Below are 22,195 nucleotides of genomic sequence, written 5' to 3'. Positions count from 1 at the left end.
CCCTATAGTTTATTGGAGTTGCGAATAGTCTTATGAACAGAAGTAGCATTTTTGTTGAACAAGACTGAAGTGAAGAGAAATGTTAGTTGGAGTAAAAATAAATTTTTTGGAAAAAAATATTGTATTGTATTGTTTGGAAATAACGCCAAGATTTTTTTTAATTGTTTTTTATATGTTGCAAAATCAGAGATGTCTGCAGAGGACTTTTAACTCATCATGCTAATTTCAATTCATTTTTTAACGTATCGAAAGAAAATACTGTAAAATGCGGACACATTACACCTTTTTCACCCAATTTACTTGACAAACTCCCTGATTGAGTCGATGGGAGTAAAAGCCTGACCAACTACACCATAACGAACCACAACCAACTTCACAATTCAAAAGAAAAAATAATTATTTGCAGCAGCACAGTAACGTAAAACAAAAAACTAGTATAAGTCTATTTAATAGTCCAAAATAATTTTATCTTGCTCACATAACTATCTCTCCTATCACAACGTGCCAAGTTTTGAATTGAATAGAGGAAAAGCTACATTATCATTTTTATTAGAAGTTATTTATCACAATAATTTGTTTCAAACACAAATGATTAGTACAGTAGATTTAAAAAAATTAACGCAAGCACATATAGGAGCCAAGCGGAATGTTAATTATTTTTTTGAACCTTTAGGTATTACAATACAGGAAACAAGATTTCTCTATGTGTTGCTGTCCAATAATGAGGATATAAATCATTTTTAAAAGTAAAATGACTCGATTCCTCACTTTGTTATTCCGTAATAAAAAATCTGATGCCGCCTCCACCACAGCCTACCTTTTCCATTAGATAATATATGTCTTTTGATAACTCAAAAAAATGGATGCGTACATTCATGCGTGTGCGTTATGTTTTTTACACGTTTTCCTACACATATGAAAGTATGATAAACATATAGACAATTGAGTACTTTTCCGTGGTATGTTATGCTTGTAATTTTGCCTAAATATGAAGAGGACACAGGGGCCATATCAAAAGTTTGCTTTTGTGTTTTTTCATCAGTTAGGTTGTTTCTCATTTTTCAAAAATATTGTGTTCTGAAAGAGCATAGTCAAAAGCATGGGGTAAGTTACCTTTTTTCTTAAATTTGACTTATTTTCTCTCTCTCTCTCTCTCAAAAAAAAAAAAAAAATCTTAAACGACATTCAGCCGTTGCTTTCATTTTCGCTGTGATGTCAAAAGTGAGCAATTCCCTAGGGTTACTAGAATTAAGGTTCAGGACACTGCCAAACTTCGTTAAATGAATATTTTATTTAACTAACAATTGTCGTTCCGCTAATAATTGCTCTAAGTAAAACAATCACCAAAAGACGATATCTCCCCAGAAAAGACAACCACACGCTCCGATTCAAGATGGTTTTTATGACTTGTGATGCCACTGGATGAAACAGTTTGATTTAAAAACCAGTAGTTAAAAAAAAGTAATAATAATTGAAAACAAAATGTTGGGAAAATAAAAGTATTTTCTGAGTCCATGTTATTCTTTTTGCTTATTTTACCAATTTCAGTGATTAAAAGTAATACTTTTGACTGAAAGAAATGTCCCGCAATGTTGTTTTCGCTTCAAACTCTTAATATGTTACCTCTGCGCCTTATTATGACCATTTTTGCAATTGGAAGTATGTATCTAAAACTAACGGTTGCGAAAAAAGGGGACCTTGCAGGTTGAGCAGGGACACGCTGTAGAACAAAACATCCGGTTGCAACGAAAAAGAGAAGTGCTCAATTAGACGCTGTACTGTACATGTATTAAATATAAAATTTCTTCATTCTACGCCTAACCGTTTTTGAGTTATGTGAGATACGTCGATATGTACTTACAGACGTCGTGACAACTCTATCAAAATCAATTTAGGGATGATCAAAATTTATAGTTTGAAGTACCATACATTTCGTTACCTAAATACGTACAGGCGTCACGAAAATATTAATTCAGGAATGATTAAAGTGGAAATTTACATTGAAGCTTGAGAAAAGTTTCGGTAGTAACAGTTTCTTTTTTTTTTTACTTCGTACATAGAAGTATTTAGCTTTTACTTGATAAAAATGAAAATTAAAAAAGAAACAGAGAAACCAAAAAAGGATGTCTACAACAAGACTCAAATGTTAAAATTTTGTACAGACTCTAAGTACAAAATTTTAACATTTTACAGCTACAGTGGCTCCTAAAAGTCTTCGTACACCTACGACTTTGAACGAAATAGGCCCCATTCCATTGGTTAGAATTAATATTTCGGAATAGGTATTTAATTATAAGATCTATGATCCATTTTTAACAAAACTACATAAAATTTTTTTAAAAAATATTAAAACTTAATTTTTTAAAAATCAAAAACTAAAAAGTGCCGGAAATTTTATGTCACAAAAGTCTTCGTACACTTTATAAAATTTCTATATATTATTGAATAATCTAACTTTTGATTAAGTTATTAATTAGTGGAATATCATACAGTATTCATAACACCTTTTAAACGTCTGGGAATAGATTTCATTCTTTTTCTTTCTTTTTTTTTTGCGTAATTTCTGAGTAAGTGTTCAACCACACTTCGAGTCTTACTGTTTCTAGCTCTATTTTCGTTTTAACGCCCAATTTTCGTAATCTAGCTTCCAGATATCTCTAAATACGTTACATTAAGTTAAAATCTGGAGATTGAGGGGGTATTTTCTAAATTTTAGGACAATTTTCGAGGCACCAGACGCAAACGTTGAAAACCGTGTGCTTCTTATCGTTATCTTGATAAAAAACAAAGTTGTTTCCAATAACCAAATTTTTGGCTCTGAGTTCAAAATTGGTTTTTAAAATATTTAAAGGAACAGCATAATTCATTATTTCATCAAAAAATTACAAACTACCAAGCCCTGATGCTAATATGCACCCTCACACTAGAACACCTCCACCGTCCTGATTAACTGATCCAAAGAAGTTCTTAAGATTAAGTCCCTAATTTTTTCTTCTACATACAATTGTACCAAAAAATACCCAAAAATGTTGAATTCATTTTTATCTGTAAGTAAGACGTGATTCTAAAACGTTTTTAGCTTATTTAGCATTGATTTGCGACGAAAATCGTAAGCTTTCTGTTTTTCGCATGACCAAGAAAATTTCTGCGGGAAGAGTTCCCATTTAATCCAGATAATCAGAGAACTTGGCGAACAATTTTATGTGAAAATTAAATGTAAAATGTTTCATTTAACTCTGCAGAAACTTTTACAGCACTCAAATGTGTATTTTTCATAATTTTTGTAACTTTAAATCTCCGATCACGTTTTGTCAACTTTGCCGGTTGACCTTTTCTTACCTTGTTTTCGGTCCAATTCCTTTCCTTAAAGCACTTTATCAAGCACTTTACTATACAAACAAATAAATTAACTGATTTAGAGACATTTCAAACCAATTTACCACTACTGTGGGGAAAAAATTCAAATTTTGAATGGTGTTTGCGGTTTTTTACGAATACCAGCCATTTTACAGTAATAAGCACAATATTAAGGAATAAATAAACAAAAAAATAAAACCAAATGACTTATAAGGGTCAACACAATGCAAAAATATTAATAAAACGGCATATGATAATTTTAATCAGGAATTTATTCGGAAATATTTGAGTGTACCATGACTTTTGTGGCGTGTTATTTCTCTGTCTCTTCTTTTTCTGACCCATTTCAAAAAGAAGTTCCGTCAATATTTTGAAAAAACCAATGGGTTGTATTTAGAATGACATAGGAATGATGTGAAAAAAATATTGGACTTCATATTCGAATTCAGTTTCGAGTTATTATGGTTTTACTAAAAAGTTTCAAAGTGTATGAACACTTTTGGGAGACACTGTAACCATTTTGGAGTTTTCGAGATTCATAACGGGACACAAGAGTTCTTTCGAGAATGTTCGTACGACAGTACAAAACTTGCCAAAACGGTTTCAAGGATGGTTAAAATGGATGTTTTTTTCGTCGATTTTTATTGCCTGTAAATAAGTACTTACATACTTACAGACATCAATGGAAAGCTGCCCTAAAGTGTTTCCACTATTGGGATATTAGGTTAAAATATTAGTGGGTAAATTTTCAGCAATTGTAATTATTTCTGTACTTTGGGCAAGAAAGTAAATTGTTTCTTCTAAAATTTTACATATACACTTTGTTTCTGTTCAACTTTAATGTTTCAATGTGTTACAATAAATAGTTTATCCTCAACGGTTTCCTAAAAGTCATATGTGAGCATTTGTGATTAATGTTTGTACATATAAAATCCTATAAAGAGTATAAAGCAACTGATTTTTATTAAACTTAAAATATTTTGCTCTAATCACAGATTATATTTTTTGAGAACTAAAAATACGACTTGGTTAGGTCTTTGAACACGCACATTAGGGTGGTTCGAAAATACATGTAAAAAAAAGTTCCTCCTAGATAACAGGACACCCCTCAATATTTTTAGCCATGTGGATAGCAATATACTGGAAGAATTTTAGCTTCGTATTTCAACTGAAAGAAAGTGCTCCAACCCCCTCCCCTAAAGAACAAACGTATGGGGAGGGGGGTTAAAAAATCCATTGAACTGAAAAAACAATGCTACACGTTATCATATACACTAGTAATATGCATATACATTGCAATAAAATAATTATTTACAAAAAAAAAAAAAAAAAAAGCTGGGAAAACTAAATGTTTCTAAATAGGGGGCATTTTCTATACTACGGCTAATGTTAAATTGAGGGGTCAATGAGCACCCTCTTAAAATTTGAGTAAGAAGCTAAAATTTTTTCAGCATGATACTAATAGTAAGTGTAAAAAAAGTAGGAGGTGTCCCGGGTCTAGCAGAAAATAGCTTTTTTTGAACCACCCTAATTCACATGCGTCTAATGATATTTAAAATCCTTAAACAACAATCAATGGACATGAACTGGTCGTCTGATCTAATCGCTAAGCCCTCCCCCCCCCCAATAAAAAAAACATACTCATGTGTCTAATAACATTTAATATCCTTCTTTAGCCGATAGTCAAACTGACGGCAATGACAACTGTCCGTCTGATTATTGAATACCACAAAAAACATGAAGGGTTCCTTGAAAAGAATATACAGCAGAACTTAGAAAGAAAACTAGAGGAAACACTGAAATAAAATGTTAGGAATTTTGTTTTAATATTTAGGGCAACTGCTTCATTGCTAAAGCTTGACCACGGAGAGATGGCGTATGAACTTGAAGCGGAAACGTCATTTGTATCGTTTGTAATAGATACAGAATCGGCCAGAAAGTGCCGAATAGTAAGAGGCGCATTCTCGCTGATCCTATCAATTACAAAATATAATCAGGGATCGATTTACTCACCTGGGTGCCCCGGGCACTGACAGATATGGTGCCCCCCCCCCCCCCCCCCACACAAAAAAAATATGAAGGTAAGTGTTGGACATTATTTTGATAGAAAAAAAACTTTAAAATATCGTTTTCGTACGGAAAAAGTTAATAATTTAGATGTTTTGCAAAGAAATCATTTAATATAAATCTAAAATAATTTTATGGTTTTCATGTTAGAAAAGTTTTTACAGTCGCAGATAGAAAAACTATGATACAAATGGCAAAGGTAAATCATAATGTGCTTTCTGCGCATCAATGATTCTTTATATTTTCCCCTTTGTTTTCTTGTAGTAAATTCATGTATAATGTCCTCATAATCAATTTTTAGGTCAAACTTACTTCTATTGATAACAGAGTTAATAAAGATAATTTATCATCAGAAATGAGTACGCAAAGGACACTTAATTAAAAGGACTCTGCAATAGCGAATGATCGTTCTCCACAACAATTGGCTAATATGCTTTCATTTAATAAAAAAATTGTCAAATGACAAAATTTTTTTTGTTTCCTTCAGTTGGAGGCCCTGAACACTGGTCCCTTAAAAAAAAATAATAATTTGAATTTTGTCATCTTGAATTCAAATTATGTTTTTCGCAATCACGAGTGTGTGTGTATATGTAGGCGTGTGTGTTTGTGTTGAGGCATGAGTGTGTGGGTATGTGTGTTTGTGTCTGTGTGCAGGCATGAGTGTTGGTATATAATGTGTGTATGAGTGTTTGTGTGCGTGGGGGCGGGGTATGTGTATGTGTGTGTAGGCATATGTGTTTGTGTCTGTGTGCAGGCATGAATGTGTGGGTAGTTGTGTATATGTGTGTGTATGTGTTTGCGTGTGTGTATGCGTTTGTGTATGTGTGTAGGTGTAGGTGTCTGTATGTATACGTGTGTGTATGTGTATGTGTATGTTTGTGTATGTGTGCGTGTGTATGTATGCGCGTGTGTGTAGCATATGGATGCAACCTGGAGACGGCTTTCGCTAGAGGAGCAGCATCGTGAGGAGCCGGTCGACGATGATGCTGCGGAGGGTGGCGGTGGGAAAATAAAATCAAAGGACGCCAAAAACAGTCAAATGAAAGCAATAAGCAATCGTGATTTCTCAAAAAAAAAAAAAAATGATGACAGAAATTTGGTGCCCCCTTTCCTTTGGTGCCCCGGACCCGGGCCCCGAATGCCCTGCCGTAAATCAGTCCCTGAATATAATAACAAACCACCTATTACAAATGATGTTTCCGCTTAAAATGTCATCCGCCATCTCACCGTGGCCAAGCTTTAGTTACCACAAAGAAAGTGCCATTTTTTTTCGATATGGTTTTCTTTTCAAGCACCGGGAGTGTCGAGCTTTCAGAACCCTTAAGCAAAACTCCACTGATAATAGAGTCAGTCCTATGGTTGAACCCAAGGCCAGAAGATAGAATGGTCCTTGAAGATCCTGGAGGCTCACTTTTGCTCGCCCCTTGATGGTGGTTTGTACTTCGAAACATTCTCCCTTGCTAGGACTGTATTTATTTTTCCAAAATCTCAGAACTCCATGCTCTCTCATTTGTTGAATCCTTGATGTAGGAAAATAAAAGAAAAATGCACTATATGAGTGAGTTTACAATTATCGTAGGAAACTATTAAAATCTTAAAATAGGCGCTAATGGGAAAAAAAATTTGTCAAAACTAATTCATAATACTTTTGTATTTTTCAGAAAAAAAGGTTTATTTTAATTCCATACTGTATGCATGTCGAAATTGGGGAAAAAACTTTTTTTCTATGGAAAGATAGTCTTTAATTAAATGAAAGACAACACTTTTACATATTGAGCGCACTTATGAATGCTGCGCATTAAAAGCTTATGGCAGAACTACCCTATGAGACAGGATTCATCACCCCAATAATGTTCGCACTTATGCCAATACTAGCTTTGAGGAGGAAAGGTTTTTAGCGCGTGTTAGACAGAATCATTATTTGGCGAATAAACAGTACGTTTCTGCCTTTATTTTTTCTGTCTGAAAATCGAAAAGCGATTCGGATAGTCGGAGTTCGAATAATTGGAGCTCTACTGCACTTCATTTCAGGGTTGGGGTTTTGGACGTCCAAAACTGGTTTTGGACAGAAGATGGGGTTTTTTCCGTCCAAAAGTTCCTAAAACTATCCAAAAGTGTCCGAAAGTGTCTTAAACTGTCCAAAAGTAAGTTAAAGCTAAAGGGATCTAAATCAATTCGCATTTACTGCAATACATGTAACGCATAAGTATAAATATTAATAAGATTTAATTGATGAGTATTTGATAATGTTTTCCTATGAAATGTTCATTTAAAAAATATTTTATGAAAAGTTCCATTTGTAACTCAAAGGAGTGCAATTAAATGTAATATTTTGGTGTAAAAATAGCTTAATTTTTTTTAATTGGATCTGCATACAGAGAACTTGGTACTCTCGAATAGTTCTTTTGCGACTTTCGGTTGTGTTGGTGAGCTTTTTGCACGAAGAGGCTCCATTGTAGCATTGGAATAGCTATATGCTGTATTTTCTTCAAAATTTGTGCTTTATTTACGTTGGTTCTTCACTTTAATCATATTGTAGCACAAAGCTTATGTGATTATTTTTCATTTATATTCATAAGTGTTGAGTTTTACCACTCAACTAATCCCCCATCCCCAAAAAAAAGCTTTTCCTATGCACACCCATGCTCTTGTGTCTTATATAGATGCTTGAAAACTTTATAGATTTTAGAAAGAGAACTAAATGCCTCTAAAATATTATTCAACATCCGTAAACTTACTTTTTGTCTGAAAAAAAAAATCAAATTAAAAAATATATTTCGCTTAGTGCCTTCTTTACTCAAAATTTTGGAGTTTCTGGTTTCTGATATTAATATTGTATTTGAAAAGATCAAAAGCATTCGAACTGCTAAAACTGATTAATATTGCCCATAAATGAATCGATTGTTTCAGAAAGGGCTTAAGTCCAATCGATTCCCGTAGGACTTCCGTCCTATCGGAAAAAATCGATTCAAGTGAGGATTTATAAATGAAAATACAAAACGAAAGCAAAATATGCAAATTAATTTGAAGTTTTTCACACTTTTGCTGTAGCTGTTGCTTGAAACCAGTGTAACTTATACAAAAAAAAAGAAAAAAAAAACCCTCTTAAAAACTTTTGGAGTTGCTATAGAAGCAATTTGAATGAATTAAGAAAACAAAGATCGTAATGAGTACGGAAAAAGTTCAAAATCACCACTTTCCTTATAGGAAACGCCTATAAACTAAAGGATAAATTAAGGAATTGTTAGGATTTGATGCAGGAAAAATTTAATGACTATGACTTAACGGAAAATTTCTAAATGGCTGAGGTAAAGTCTGATGCAAAGTAAGGATTTTTTTCCAAATAACATCGATTATTAATTTTTAACTCTGAAAAGTGAGGGGAAAAGCCCCTTTACTTTCTAAAGTGAGGGGGTTGTTGCCCCCCTCCCCATCCCGTACGGCCGCCTATGTTGGGTAGAGTTTTCTCAGTAACTCATAGAAAATGTATGCTACTTACTCCTCGTTGACGAGAGCAATCATGGAGGACCCCCTCCTCATTCCAAGAGCAAGATCCATCCTCGAGAACTCTTCATTGGCTAGTGTAATTCTGCATTTTCCTTTTTCGAGAAAATCCTCATTTATTAAACGGTTTAAGAAGTTGACGTCATCGATGAAGACGGTTTTGCCTTCTGCCACCATGTCTGGTATCGGATGATGTTTGTCCTGTATTTGGTGGCTTCGACGAAGGTTACTCAAGTAGACTTCGCGAATTTTCTTGTACAGAGTAATGTTGGATTCCTATGAATGGAATCAAAGAAAAACGTCAATGTGCACTCTAAAATCAACAATTTCAAAAGTGATGAAAAAGTACTCAAGTTTGAACATATCGCAGAGTGAAAATAACTCCGACAATGTGGTATTCGAATTTAAAAAATTCAGAGACACAAATCAACATGTGCTCATTTTTGAGGTATTTGTGCTCATCTTTGTATTTGTAATAATTTCAAAATTGAATATGTATGAATCGAGTTATGCAGGGGAGACCGGGGCAAGATGACTATGTTAACAATTTTCGTTATTTATTTATTTACTTTTAAGGATAGTAAAATTAATTTTACATGACTCGTTATAGCAGTCCTTTGTAGTATAAAATTCATTACCAATTTAATTTTGGGAATAAAAATAATGAAGGATATTTTTATTTTTTCATAACCTTACCATATCGTCATCTTGCCCCAATACTGGGGCAAGATGACTTTCACTTTGGGGCAAGATGACAACACTGAAAAATGTTGAACATATTTTATGTTTTGAGTATGTTACCTAGTTTAACAAATGATAACTGTGTTTTTACATCTTACAAATTATCAAAATAAGCGTAACACATTGTAGCGTAATGTTGAAGTATTGAGTTGTGCAGCTAGCAATAGACAAATAAAAATGCCATTTTCATACTTGGAACATTGCTCATGCCTCCACTCTTGGCTTTTACAGCACTGGATCCATTCTTCTGTTGGATGGTCACAATATTCCTCTGGACAAGCAGTGCATACTATAACACCATCCTTTAAAGTTGTTGCAACTAGATTGCTTGGCAGGATTTGTATAGATTTGGACCTACAGAAACTTATTAGATTAAGTTTTTGTTTACTCCCGTTTTAGCTTCACAAGCTTATTTTCCCTGTTTTTTAATACTCTTTTTTTTCCCCTTTCGTTTTGCTCCTTGTTCTGACATTTCGTTGATAGGTGTATGTAAGAATGTTTGCTCTCATCAGTTTTCTGCTTTTCCCTTTTTTCCCCCCTCACATTATGTTGCTATAGGCAATGCATAGAAACCAGAAACACTAACAGGCTTCTTTGGTGCATCGGAATCAGCATTTGCCATAAGTTCTGCTTCGTCTGGAGGATTTATATGTTAGTCTTCTACTCCCTCGTCATCTTGCCCCGCGTTTTGGCTCGTCATCGTGCCCCGGACTGCCTGTTTGAACGGATTCTTCTCCATTGCCATGAAGGAAGGCGATTAATGATGGTAATAGGTGGTATTTGAACTAAGTTACTCAAAAATACTAAAGAGACACGAGAAATCTTACCTGTATCTGTAGCAGAGCTTATTTACATATGCATAAAAGTTACAACGTGGCAACGGTAAATAATCAAAACTTCAGAAGTAACACAAATGTGGCGATTTCAGCGTTTTTATACTATTTCTGAGCGAACAGCAGATAGGAGAGCCAGTAGTATCCAGTTAATGCTGTTACCTATTGGTAAACGGAAAAACTAAGGCATTCGGCATCTTGCCCGGCTCGTCATCTTGCCCCGGTCTCCCCTACTCACTTTTGAGTATGAAATAATTCAGCACACTTTGTGAAAACATGGGTACTCATATTTGAAAAAAGGTTTCAAGAAAATTTGAAAGCATGAATGTAGTCATTTTTGAAAACTTCATTTTTCTCTCTGTGTGTGCGATTAGTGTTAAATTTCAGTTAGTTAAAATAATAGAACACAGTGAATTGGGGTTGAAAAGGTAAATTAACTTAGCACCATTTTATATGATTCAGCCTATTTGACAGCAAAAGAAACTGTAAAAGACCCAATGATGTGCTCTGCTGACGAAGTTATAATATCCATTTTCTATTTTTACTTTTACAAAATAAGTTAGCAACAGCACATAAAACGAGTTCTCTTACAGAAAGAAAATTGTTCACCTGCAGTTACCAGATACTAGCTTGCAAACTTCAGTTAATATAGAGAACATACAAAAAAAGTTGGGGCTTTTTTTACGATTTGTTTTAACACCTAGTTGCCATGTTTCGTGGAATTGCCCTTTATCAAATCTTTCATTGACTTACGATTATTTTCCAATATCTTTTTCCAGTAGATGACAGTCTGGAGAAATGGAACAGCGCTGGAATTATGCCGAAACAAAATGTAAAAAAAATATTTCTAGCTTCTCCAGTAGATGTTGCAGCTTTAGATTCTTGTTGCTACATCTACTAGCTAGAAAAAAATCATATTTTATTTCGGAATAAATGCAGCACCGTTCTATCTCTCTCAACTCTCCACCATTGATCTAGCGTTTTCTATTGGGGTTCTTAATATCCCTGATTTAAAATGAAAAACTCAAAAAACTATAATGAGATTGTTTAAAATTTGATTAAGACAGAATACAGGAAATGATTTACATGATGGTGTTCCATATTTTAACGATTGATTGCATTCACCCTAACGTTAAACTAGAAACTCACAAAATGTAAATATACAAGAAATTTTCGGAACAGAATTAAATGCACTTAGTAACTATGACTTGGTCACTTTATTCAACTGAAATCTGATTTCCTGCCGTGGACCAAATTTTAGACCGTGGACCATAGTTTGGAGAACCCTGGCGTAAGACGACAAATTAATGAAAAGCTGCTTAATTAGGGTCTTAAACCGTCCTCTGTTTCACTTGATCATTTTAGTTTTTGAATGATTATCTTCTAAATTTTACTTTAGTACACTCATTCTTAACCCCTTCAGTCGGAAATATGAAATACTTGACCAAATATTTTTGTATTTGGTACACAGTATACTATGGTAAAGGGTATCTTATAGACAACATTTCAGGTTTGTTGGAGAAAAATTTAAAGAGATATGTTACGTTCAATATTCCGGACTTATATTTTTGAAATTAATATTCGATGTAAGAAAGTGATAAAATACCAAACAAACTTCATTATAAAGTGTTGTTTAAACAATAATAAAACATAATATAAGCGTTTGAAACGATTAATTAAAAATTATATATTTTTAAAAAAATCAAGAAAAAAACCTCGCTTTTCGGACGAGAATCCATAGTTGGAAAAATGAGCCGCTCTCTCTCTCCCAATCCTTTTTGTCAGTGTTGCCCATCCCAAAACGAAAAATTATTTCACAGATTATAATAAGCAGATTGGCAGAATGTAAAGAGTCAACTACAAGAAAAAATCACGTAAATTAATAAATTATTAAATGATTAACAGCTGTTTAAAATGTATGCCCGGTATACCGGACGCCAGGTCTGAAGGGGTTAATATTTTTCAGACAACCAACTTGCTCCCAGGAGTTTTTGCACGGAATTCAAGCTCATTTGAAAGGCTTTCACTCACAAACACATGTTACAGAAAGAGTAGAATGTTATACTTTAAAGTCTTCCAAAACTGGGCAGCTCGATTTGATGGAGAGGTGAAGTGTCTTGTGATTGGCGAGATCTTCCAATTTCTTCAGCACCCACTTCATTTCTGGAAATGCGAGGAATGCAATCAGGTTGGCGCTGTAGGTGGCCATAATAACCATTACGCCTAACCACCATGACGAAAGAACCAATCGAGCTGAATTGGTTACGGGCAAAGATGTTCCACCTGTGAGTAATTCAACTTGTTAGTTTCAGTTTTTCCCAGGAAACCACTAGTTAGTGTAATAATGAAAAAAAATAGTAGCTATCGAAAGAGCTTGTTGCTTGATGCATACTGTCCGCCTCCGAGAAGTTGAGCTATTGCCTTGAGCAAGTCCATTTCTTTCAAGGGAGAGCAATCAGTAAGAAGAGGAATTGTTAGGCGCAGAGTTGAGCTATCATTAAGCTTTGTGACCTTCAGCCGTTTTTCTTCACCCCTATTTCAACAAATGGAATCGTTTAATCGGCCGATCAGCGGAGTTCAACTTGCCAGAGGTGGACAGTAACTTATTTGTCGTGTTTTCGCTACAGATATCCAAGTCTTAAAGCCTGCCAAAGTTTTAAGAAAATTCGCCAAATTTAACGATTTTCTGTGAGTAATGGAAGAAATTTTTCATACGATTTACAGATGGATGTCCCGCCACGCGCAGACGGAGAAATCGCTTGGTTTTTCAATTTCTCACCAAGCCTTTAAATTTGGCACTTTTCTTAAATTTCCGACTAGCTTTAAGACCTTCAATTTCTAAGATTTCGACTGCCGACCAAACATATGATCAAGACCTTATATCTGATAACGGAGGCACGAGGGCAAATAACATTTGTGTCAAAATGTGCCACAATATGTCTTTCGGTTGCCACTCATTTGAACTTTTCCCATTGTTTCACTGTTCGTGTGTTTTCCTGGTTAGATTCGGTTGAGACATCGAGGTCACGATTAAGGAACACCGGGTTGGATGCCCTAGCTATCACAGAATGTAAACACAAACCGAGTACTGGTAGGATTCTTACTCGTAAATCTGTGGGCTCGAAAATCCTGAATATCGGCAGTGGAGCAGTTCCTTTGAATACAGGATGATGAAGAAAAATTCCTTTCCCATCAGCTCATGTCTAAATTGTGGAAGGGATTGGTAACGGTAATTCTTGATGGTTAAAATTAGTTATCACTTGAGTAAGATGTCAAATCTCTAGAAACAATACCACCCTTCTTTCTGTGGATAGGACTATTCATAAACACGACAATACTAGCTACAATCGTGATGAATTCGCAGTGACCAAATTTGTTATACACGTTAAAGCAGCACGTAATAAAAAACAAAAACAAAAAAAAAAATTGAATTCTTAAATTTTGAGTTCAAGTTATGTTTTTCGCAATCACGAGTTGCGACAGGACTCTACTCATAGGAGTTATTGCTTCTAGAAACGGCTCCTGTCTCCATAAGCCCGTCCCCTCCTCCTGGGTGATTACGTGAGTACAGTTGTGCGTGTGTGTAGGCGCGCGTGTGTGTAGGTACGAGTGGGTGTAGGCGCGCGTGCGTGTTGTGTAAGCTCGTATGTGTGAGTAGACCTGTGTGTATGTACGTAGGCGTGTGTGTATGTGTATAAAGACATGCTTGTGTGAGTGTGTATGTGTGTAAAGACATACTTGTGTGAGTGTGTATGTGTTTAAAGGCGTGTTTGTGTGATTGTGTATGTGTGTAAACGTGCGTGTGTGTAGGACATGGACGTCATCGCTCAGTAGAAGCAAATTCCGGGGGACAGGGCGCCGGCAGAGGCCCCTTGTCCATGCTGAAAAAGGAACCAAACATCAAAGACGGTCAAGAGAGAACAAAAAGCAATCGTGATTGCTCAAAAAATTTGAACTTTGACATCTTGAATTTAAATTATGTTTTTCGCAATCACGAGTGTGTGTGTGTGTGTATGTAAGCGTGTGTGTTTGTGTGTGTGTGTTCGTGGGGGGTATGTGTGAGTGGGTAGTTGTGTGTTTGTGTGGGAGGTATGTGTATGGTGTGGGTAGTTGTGTGTGTAGGTGTGTGTGTATATGTGTTTGTGTGTGTGTGTATGTAAAGGTGTCTGTATGTATGAGTGTGTGTAGGTGTATGTGTGTGTGTAGCTGTATGTGTAAGTGTAGGCCAGCAAGTGACGCAACCTGGAGACGGTTTTCGCTAGAGGAGCAGCATCGTGAGGCGGCCGGCCGACTGTGATGCTGCAGAGCGAAGCGAGGGGAAAATAAAATCATAGGAATTCAAAACTGTCAAGTAAGAACAGTAAGCAATCGTGATAACGTTGTAAAATAAATAAAATAGTTTTTTTATACAAAATCACCAAAATATGAATCGTCTGTTCATTTTTTTGCCGAAAGTGAAAACAATCTCCAAAATTATACCTTATTTATGAAGTTTGATAAAGCAGCAAATACAAATAATAAAAAAAAACTTTGTGCTGGAATTTTAAAAGGTAACAGCGTATGAAATTCACAAATTTGCATTAAATTGCATACACGTGTTTCAGAGTTAGAAGGAACTCATTTTCAATGAACTAGAAGTTGATGAAAAATCATCCGACAAAACCTTTTCCCGGATGTTATTCAAGAAATATTCTAATCACGCCTAAAACACCAAAATTTTGAAGCTTAAATATGCTACCACATATATGACGACTCGCAAATTTGACTATCAAGTCTCATCATCTTTTATGGAGTCATCAACGTTAACTATGATTAAAATAATAATAATAATAACAATAAAAAGTTTAATTAAAAATATTACCTTGTTGTAAAGTAGCTCCATATATAATCCAGAAACAGTTCGAAAATGACATAAGACTTTTCGCTCTTTTTGAAGATGCATCGAAATGCGAGCTCCATGTGTGAATTTTCCAAAGCGCATAACTTACTAAGAGGGCTGCGAACATTAAGCTAAACCAAACCTAAATAAGTAAATAAATAAATAATTATATATATGTATGTGTGTTACGAAAAGTTAATAAATTTGGATTATTTTGTAAAGTATCGATGTCTTAATTCCAAAACATGAATATTTTTAACACTGACAAATTCGTTGAGAATTTAAGGAACGTCATAATAGCTATGAAACTTAAAAGAAAATTTAAATTGGAAAATTAATTAAGGTGACACTTTAGTACTTTTATTGGGTATATTAGAACATATAAATTAGAGCTAGCATTCTACTTATTATAACATATCTCGTAAAAAGTATTGAAAAGTATAAAATGTTTAATGCTGCTGAAAATAAAATAAAGGAAAGCTTGTTGTTTTGGTAAATACTTTTATCTGAACAAAACAGAACTTTGAATTAAATAACAACTAGTAGTATTTCTAGATAACTTTTATGTCTAGTTCAATAAAAGCTCTGAAGAAAGAATACAATTTAATTATTAGAATAGTTCTACATTCAAAACAAAACCCGGATTCTAGAGAAAAAAATATTTACTTGAAAGTCTACTTATTTAGATTCAATATATACCTTTATGAAAATTTAACTTTAAGTTTGTTAGATTTTTTAGATTTGTACTTTTCCGATTTGCACTACCTCATGCAAACCCATCGATGATATATCCGACCTCCAGAAAGAGATGAACTTTCTAACACATTCTGGAAGTGATATTGTTCGATCTAGAATAATTTCAAATTCATAATCTGGAATTACATGAAATTTAGTTTGCACGAGAATTTTTAAAATAATTCCTCTTCAAGATGAGCTTGAAAAATATGAATTTACAAGATCATGGGAAAAGATACTACATCTAGGGCCTGAATAGCGCACAGGCCAACTATGCCTGGGCCTGGGATTCCGGGCAATGGGCCCTGGGGGCAATTATTTGAAGAACTATGCATAGCATTGCAACTGTACGAAAATTACATGTATTTTTAAAGTAATAATAAAAAAACAATGACTTTTTAGTTGGAAAAGACCTTTCTTAAAGGAGAATTTTTATTAATTCTGCAGTGGCGAATTTACCATTTCACAATTATGAGGTGCCCTAAAGGGGATTCATGAATGCACATAATAAATGATTTGCATAGTTCTGTGATAGACAATGTGGCGCTCCAAAAATGCATTCCGACCGAGCTATAGAATCTTCAGAAGATTTTGAAGTTACTGTGGGACTAGGGCCTCACTTTTCGTTAGTCGGACCCTGACTACACTGTTCACGCATTTCTCAGAATATTATTTGTATTTCTTCTAGTAAATGGAATATTAAAATGTGAATATTGGTGTATATGGCCAATAAAACACATTTTCTTTTCAATATCATCAACATACTTCTTTCGTGTATGGCCTCAAGAAAATAAATGCCCTCGGCGGCTCTCTTGGGAATGGAATAAGAATTTTATATGTCACGTAGGCCAAAGGTTTGCTGAAATCCACTGCTTCTTGACGGGACGGTGTCATTGTCAGGTACGGAATCATGTCTGCTTCCTTGAGAAAAAGAGAAGAAAAGTCATGTTTGCTGAATAATGAAACATAAAAGGCTATTTTGTAGTCGTGGCTGCAATACATATCATAAATACATATTAAAGAATAATATACACACTGTTTAAAAAAAATTCTGAAATTTTACGGTAGAAGCTACTGACATCCATGTTGCCAGTCACTTTTATCGTGAAATCCTATTTTACTGTAAAATTTTCCGGTGGACTAAGCAAGAGTTAAAAAACGTAACATACGCGCAGTAGGAACGAACTTGGAAACTTCGTATTGGCAGGCGGCTTCGCTGCACGCCATGACAGTTGGGACACATCGAGCGAGGAGAAATACGGTGTTATTTGCTTCGCACTGTAAGTTACATGGTGCATCAATCGTTAATTTTTTTCGGTACAATTTACTGTTCACTTTTTCTGTACTGTAAACACTCCATTTCGCAGTAATATTTACCATAAAAGTTTCCTAAATTTTTAACAGTGCAGGGTGAGCACAAATGATGGACACGATTTTTTTTTTAAATCAAAACTACAGTGAAGTCCAGATTATCTGCAGAATAGAGTGACACTGTAACCGCGGATGGGGAAATTTCGCGGATAATCCGCTAATTAGGTAAAAGGGGTCACTAGCGTATTCAAGAGGTTAAGAGATTAACAACACACGGATGCATTTAAACCATATAGCTAAAAACGACAACACTGTATGAAAAAAACTATGTAAAAGCTAAAAAAAGATCGCTCATTTTTGAAAACGAATTACACACATACGCGAGGAAACAGTGCAAACATATTTACTGAAACAGATCAAGCCTATCAAGCCATCTAACAGATCAAGAGCCAAGATCATATAGAGGAGGGGAGGGAATAACTGGTCTGGTCACTCGTTTATGCGCGTAAGTAATTTAGATTTAAAAATAAAAAAAACAGTATTAATCTAAAGCAGTAAGTAGTGTTAATCTAAAAATCAATTCTGGTTTATACGATTTTGGAAAATTTGATGTCATTGGAAGTGAAGAGATTTTAAGAAATAGGAATGTATGGAATAGATTTTGTACCTGTCAAGTAATTTTAATGGTAAATACTTCCGAAGTTAAATGCATTTTAGATCACTTGCAGTAGCTGCAATTTTTCAGTCAAACAATTCGTGAACCAACCTCCTGGCAGATTTTTGACTTCATTCATATTTATTATGAAACTTATCATTATATGTAACTTAAGCACAATTAAGATTTTGAAGGTTTTCTTCAAATTTGTTTTCAGGATTTACTAAAGTTTCTGAAACTGACATTTTGTCTCAATGGGGTCGTTTCCAAAATTTTAAAAGTATTTTTTTCTGAAAGAGCATGCTTAAAAACATGGGATCTGACCATTTTTTAAATAATTTGTTTAAGTTTAATATTTTTAAAAAATTACTGAAATCTGTTCGCTTTAATTGTTTACGCTTCTGTCGTGTGACATCACAAATGATGAAATGCCATTCAATAATGCCATTCACAGAGCAAAATATTTAAGTCACATCTTTTCTCATGTGTATTGACAACGATATGGTTGATAGCAAGCGTAGAGCGCAATTTTGATTCGCTTGTTGATTATCATAACGTGGAACCGTAGTAGAAAGATGCCCCAAAATGCATCATTTGTGACGTCATAAAGACCACACCTTGTTTTCAAAATCGGACATTTTAAAAAATTTATTAAAAAATGTCTGCTGGGAAAATGAAAGTATTTTCTGGGTCCATGTTATTTTTTTTACTCATTCTATCAGTTTCAGTGACTAAAAGAAGTACTTTTGACTGAAAGAAACCACCCAATTGCTAAAACTTTCTCAATATATTTTCGCATGCCACTGTGGCACGTGTGCCACGGGTTGGTCATCCATGCCATAAAGCATAAAAAGAACACAGCAACCCCGACCGTGAAACTGTCGAACAAAATAGTTTCAAGAGCAGTACGTTAGAAAAAAGGATAGTAAGAAACGAGTAAAAAAAGTAAAAGAAATACGCCAAGAACAAAATTGACGCTAAACAAATGAATGCAACTCTAAATTAAAGGTTCTTTATTGCGTGAAAAACTAGCTGTGTGCATTACATGACTTCCTTTGACTCCAATTTAATGTCATTTTCTCATTATTAGCAGTTTTAATGTGATTCAATAGTTTACTCTCTAACTATCACCAACAGTGGTCAAATTAAAAACCAGATTTTTTTAAATTTTTTTTTTAAAAATTGCCAAATTTGTTGCCAAGTTGGCGACAAAACTTGGCGACCAAAAGACTGGCGATATGCTGCCAAGTGTCCACCAAATTATAACATCACGTGAGTTTACATCGAAATTAACAATGATTTCCCCGCAAAAAGAGGCGAAAGACCCCCTTTGGAGCATACGAATGCAACCAAAAAGAAAGGTGCACAATTAGACCCCACTAGGGGTCTATGTACCGAATTTCAACTTTCTAGGACATTCCGTTCTTGAGTTATGCGACATACATACACACATACGCACATACATACGTACATACAGACGTCACGATAAAACTCGTTGTAGTTAACTCGGGGATCGTCAAAATGGATATTTCGGGTGTCTGTACGTTCCTAGGCACATATCCACGTGTGGTCGGGTTGAAAAAAAAAAAAAAAAAACTCAACCTTCATTTGAGGGTGAGCAAAATGGAAATTAAGGACGATTTTTGGGTGAAAATTTTTTTGCGAATACAATACTTCCTTTTTTGTAAAAGGAAGTAAAAAGTGATATGGAAGAAGGGAGTTGCAGTCAAATAGATTTGGGAAAACGTGCAAGCACTTAATGAACATTTTCTGTACATGCCTAGTGTGTGACCGCGGAATGTACATTAAAATCCTCTAGTAAAATTTCATATCTAAAAGTAGTGGAGTAGTATCAAATACCCAAGCAAGTTCGCGCACATAGAGTAGTTGGGATCACGGCCCACTTAAGCAGAAACTTTTAAAAAAATATTAATATTGACGAAAATTTTAAGATAATACTCGTACCTCCTGCCTCTCTTAATGTAGGTTCAGGTGCTGTGTAAAAGCTATCATGATCAAAAACTACGAGTAAAAATTTTTTTATTGCAAAAAAAAAAAAAAAAAAAACTGCTGCTTAATGGCATATTACCTATGCAATCAGGCAATTCATCCTGCTCCATCATTTTAAATGGCCCACTTGAGGTAACATCACTAAATTTGTTATAAGAAGCAAAAAGTATTTAAAATAAACCAAACTAATGCAAATCAATACAAATCATAACATGAGCAACGACATGAAAAACCAAAATCAATTTTATTCTAGCAAAATAAAAATTTAGGAAAATAAAATGTAAAAATTTTGAAACTGCGTTAAAAAGTGTCACTCGTTCCTTTCACTTTGCTATAGGGCAATTCCACAGAAAAGGGGAAAAGGTGGCAGAAAGTTCTGAGGCTTCAAATCAGGTTGTTATGATCATGTTCTTACGAGTAACTTTTTTTTATACGACTTAAGAATGGCTGTTTGATACTTGCAATGTCGCATTTTTCAAATATTCTCTCTAAAATATGCTTCTCAGAACTCTCTAGAAGAGTTATATACAAAAAAATTGTAGTTTAACTGCAAAACGTAATTTTTAGGGATTTTTTCATATAAGGCATTTTTGTAATTCTACGTCCGACACCAAATTGGCTGAAAGTTTATATTATGTAAAACTGAGTGGAGATTTTTACAAAATATTTTGTCTGCAAATAAAGATTTTATATGCAATTAAAAATAATCATTTAAATTAAATTTCAAAATACTAGTTATGCTTAAATAAATGGTCAGAAAAATTTCTACGTCCGACACCAATATTTTCCTAACTGAAACTAGGGGTTTATAAGTATACGAAAATTCCTGGTTAAATTAAATAATTCACACATGCTATTCATGCCTAATTATGTATTTATATTTATATTTTACATTACATAAATTTAAAGAACATATACACATATTTTGACTGGGGAAAATATCTGAAGATAAGAAATGAGTCTCATATGTTTATCAATAGCGATTAAAGTAGTTATGTATAAAATTATGAATATTTAAGAAGCATTAGGGTTCTCAGTACAAAAATAACACTCCTCCCTTCCCCAGTTTTCACTTAAAAACTCTCAGGTATTTTTGGCGAACTCACAACAACCCTTGTTTGTGCCTAGAAATGCTCAGTTTCGTTTTCAACAATTTGTAACCAACATCCAAATTTCTTATTATTTGTTAATAAGTTAGATTTTTCTTCATTAAAATTCTACAAATCAATCTTCATTTCTTTTCACCCTAGAGGTTGAGTTCTTTGTTGTTCACATAGAGATTGTAAAAAAAAAAAAAAACTTGACAAAAATGCGTTTAATCTTTCTTGTTCTCGTTATAGTATTTTCCTTATTTTATGAGTGAAAACTTAAAATACAAATTTCCTGGAATGGTATGCAGATATTGATACATTAGGGGTGTCCATCTCCCCAAAAGCAATGAGATCCCCCCTGCCCCCCCCCCCTCAAAATCCCTCTAGAACACCCAGAAGAATAATATTTTGTCAGAAAAACAAAGAAATGTCTTGAAAAACATTCCTTGTAAACAAGTTCTATGACATAACTTGAGCCATGATCCCCCCTCCCTACATTCTTTTTGCATAAAATTTTTAGTTTCAAATTATTTCAATTTTCACAAAATTATTTGATTTTTCACAAAAAATGGAGCCCAGGGAAAAATTCTGCACAGACTCCTGTTATGCATATTTTCCCCTTTTTTAGGCTTTAAAATACCTTAATATATAATTCCATAAACAAATTAAGAGTTAAACAGCTTTTTAAGATGTTTATTTCATGTCGGACGTTGTCTGCTTTGCACATTCTACGTCCGACACCAAGGGAAAAAAAAATTGTACTATTTATCCGTGAATTAATTTGGTGAAAAAGGAAAAATTATTCATATTTCAGCTTTGCTTTTCAACATTCAAGTAGTCAGAAAATCTGAAAACAGTTCATTGAGCTGAAACTTGGGGTTTTTCAAAGTACGTCAATTTTCAGTTCCCCTTTCATCTACGTCCGACACCATGAGATTTTTTATTTTTAATATTTATAGTTTGAATTTGTTTCAAAAATTCTATAAGTTTTTATATTGTTCCTACATACATA

General features: G+C 34.2%; 1 protein-coding gene across 1 annotated transcript in view; it reads right to left on the bottom strand.

Annotated features, from left to right (window-relative positions):
- Positions 1 to 6,519: 6,519 nt before the first annotated feature.
- Positions 6,520 to 22,195, bottom strand: part of LOC129222490 (ionotropic receptor 93a-like) — a 31,508-nt gene continuing 15,832 nt past the window's right edge. Inside the window, exons 5-9 of the mRNA XM_054857004.1 lie at positions 16,882 to 17,037; positions 15,364 to 15,523; positions 12,568 to 12,785; positions 8,924 to 9,204; positions 6,520 to 6,944 (exon numbers count right to left, since the gene is read on the bottom strand). Of these exons, the coding sequence (XP_054712979.1) occupies positions 6,668 to 6,944; positions 8,924 to 9,204; positions 12,568 to 12,785; positions 15,364 to 15,523; positions 16,882 to 17,037 (1,092 nt within the window). The 3' untranslated portion in view covers positions 6,520 to 6,667. The remainder of the gene's footprint in view (positions 6,945 to 8,923; positions 9,205 to 12,567; positions 12,786 to 15,363; positions 15,524 to 16,881; positions 17,038 to 22,195) is intronic.

The sequence above is a fragment of the Uloborus diversus genome, chromosome 5, assembly GCF_026930045.1.
Source record: "Uloborus diversus isolate 005 chromosome 5, Udiv.v.3.1, whole genome shotgun sequence".
NCBI lineage: Eukaryota > Metazoa > Arthropoda > Arachnida > Araneae > Uloboridae > Uloborus > Uloborus diversus.
Note: the sequence above shows the minus strand (reverse complement) of the source record. Positions and strands in the feature narration are given on the sequence as shown.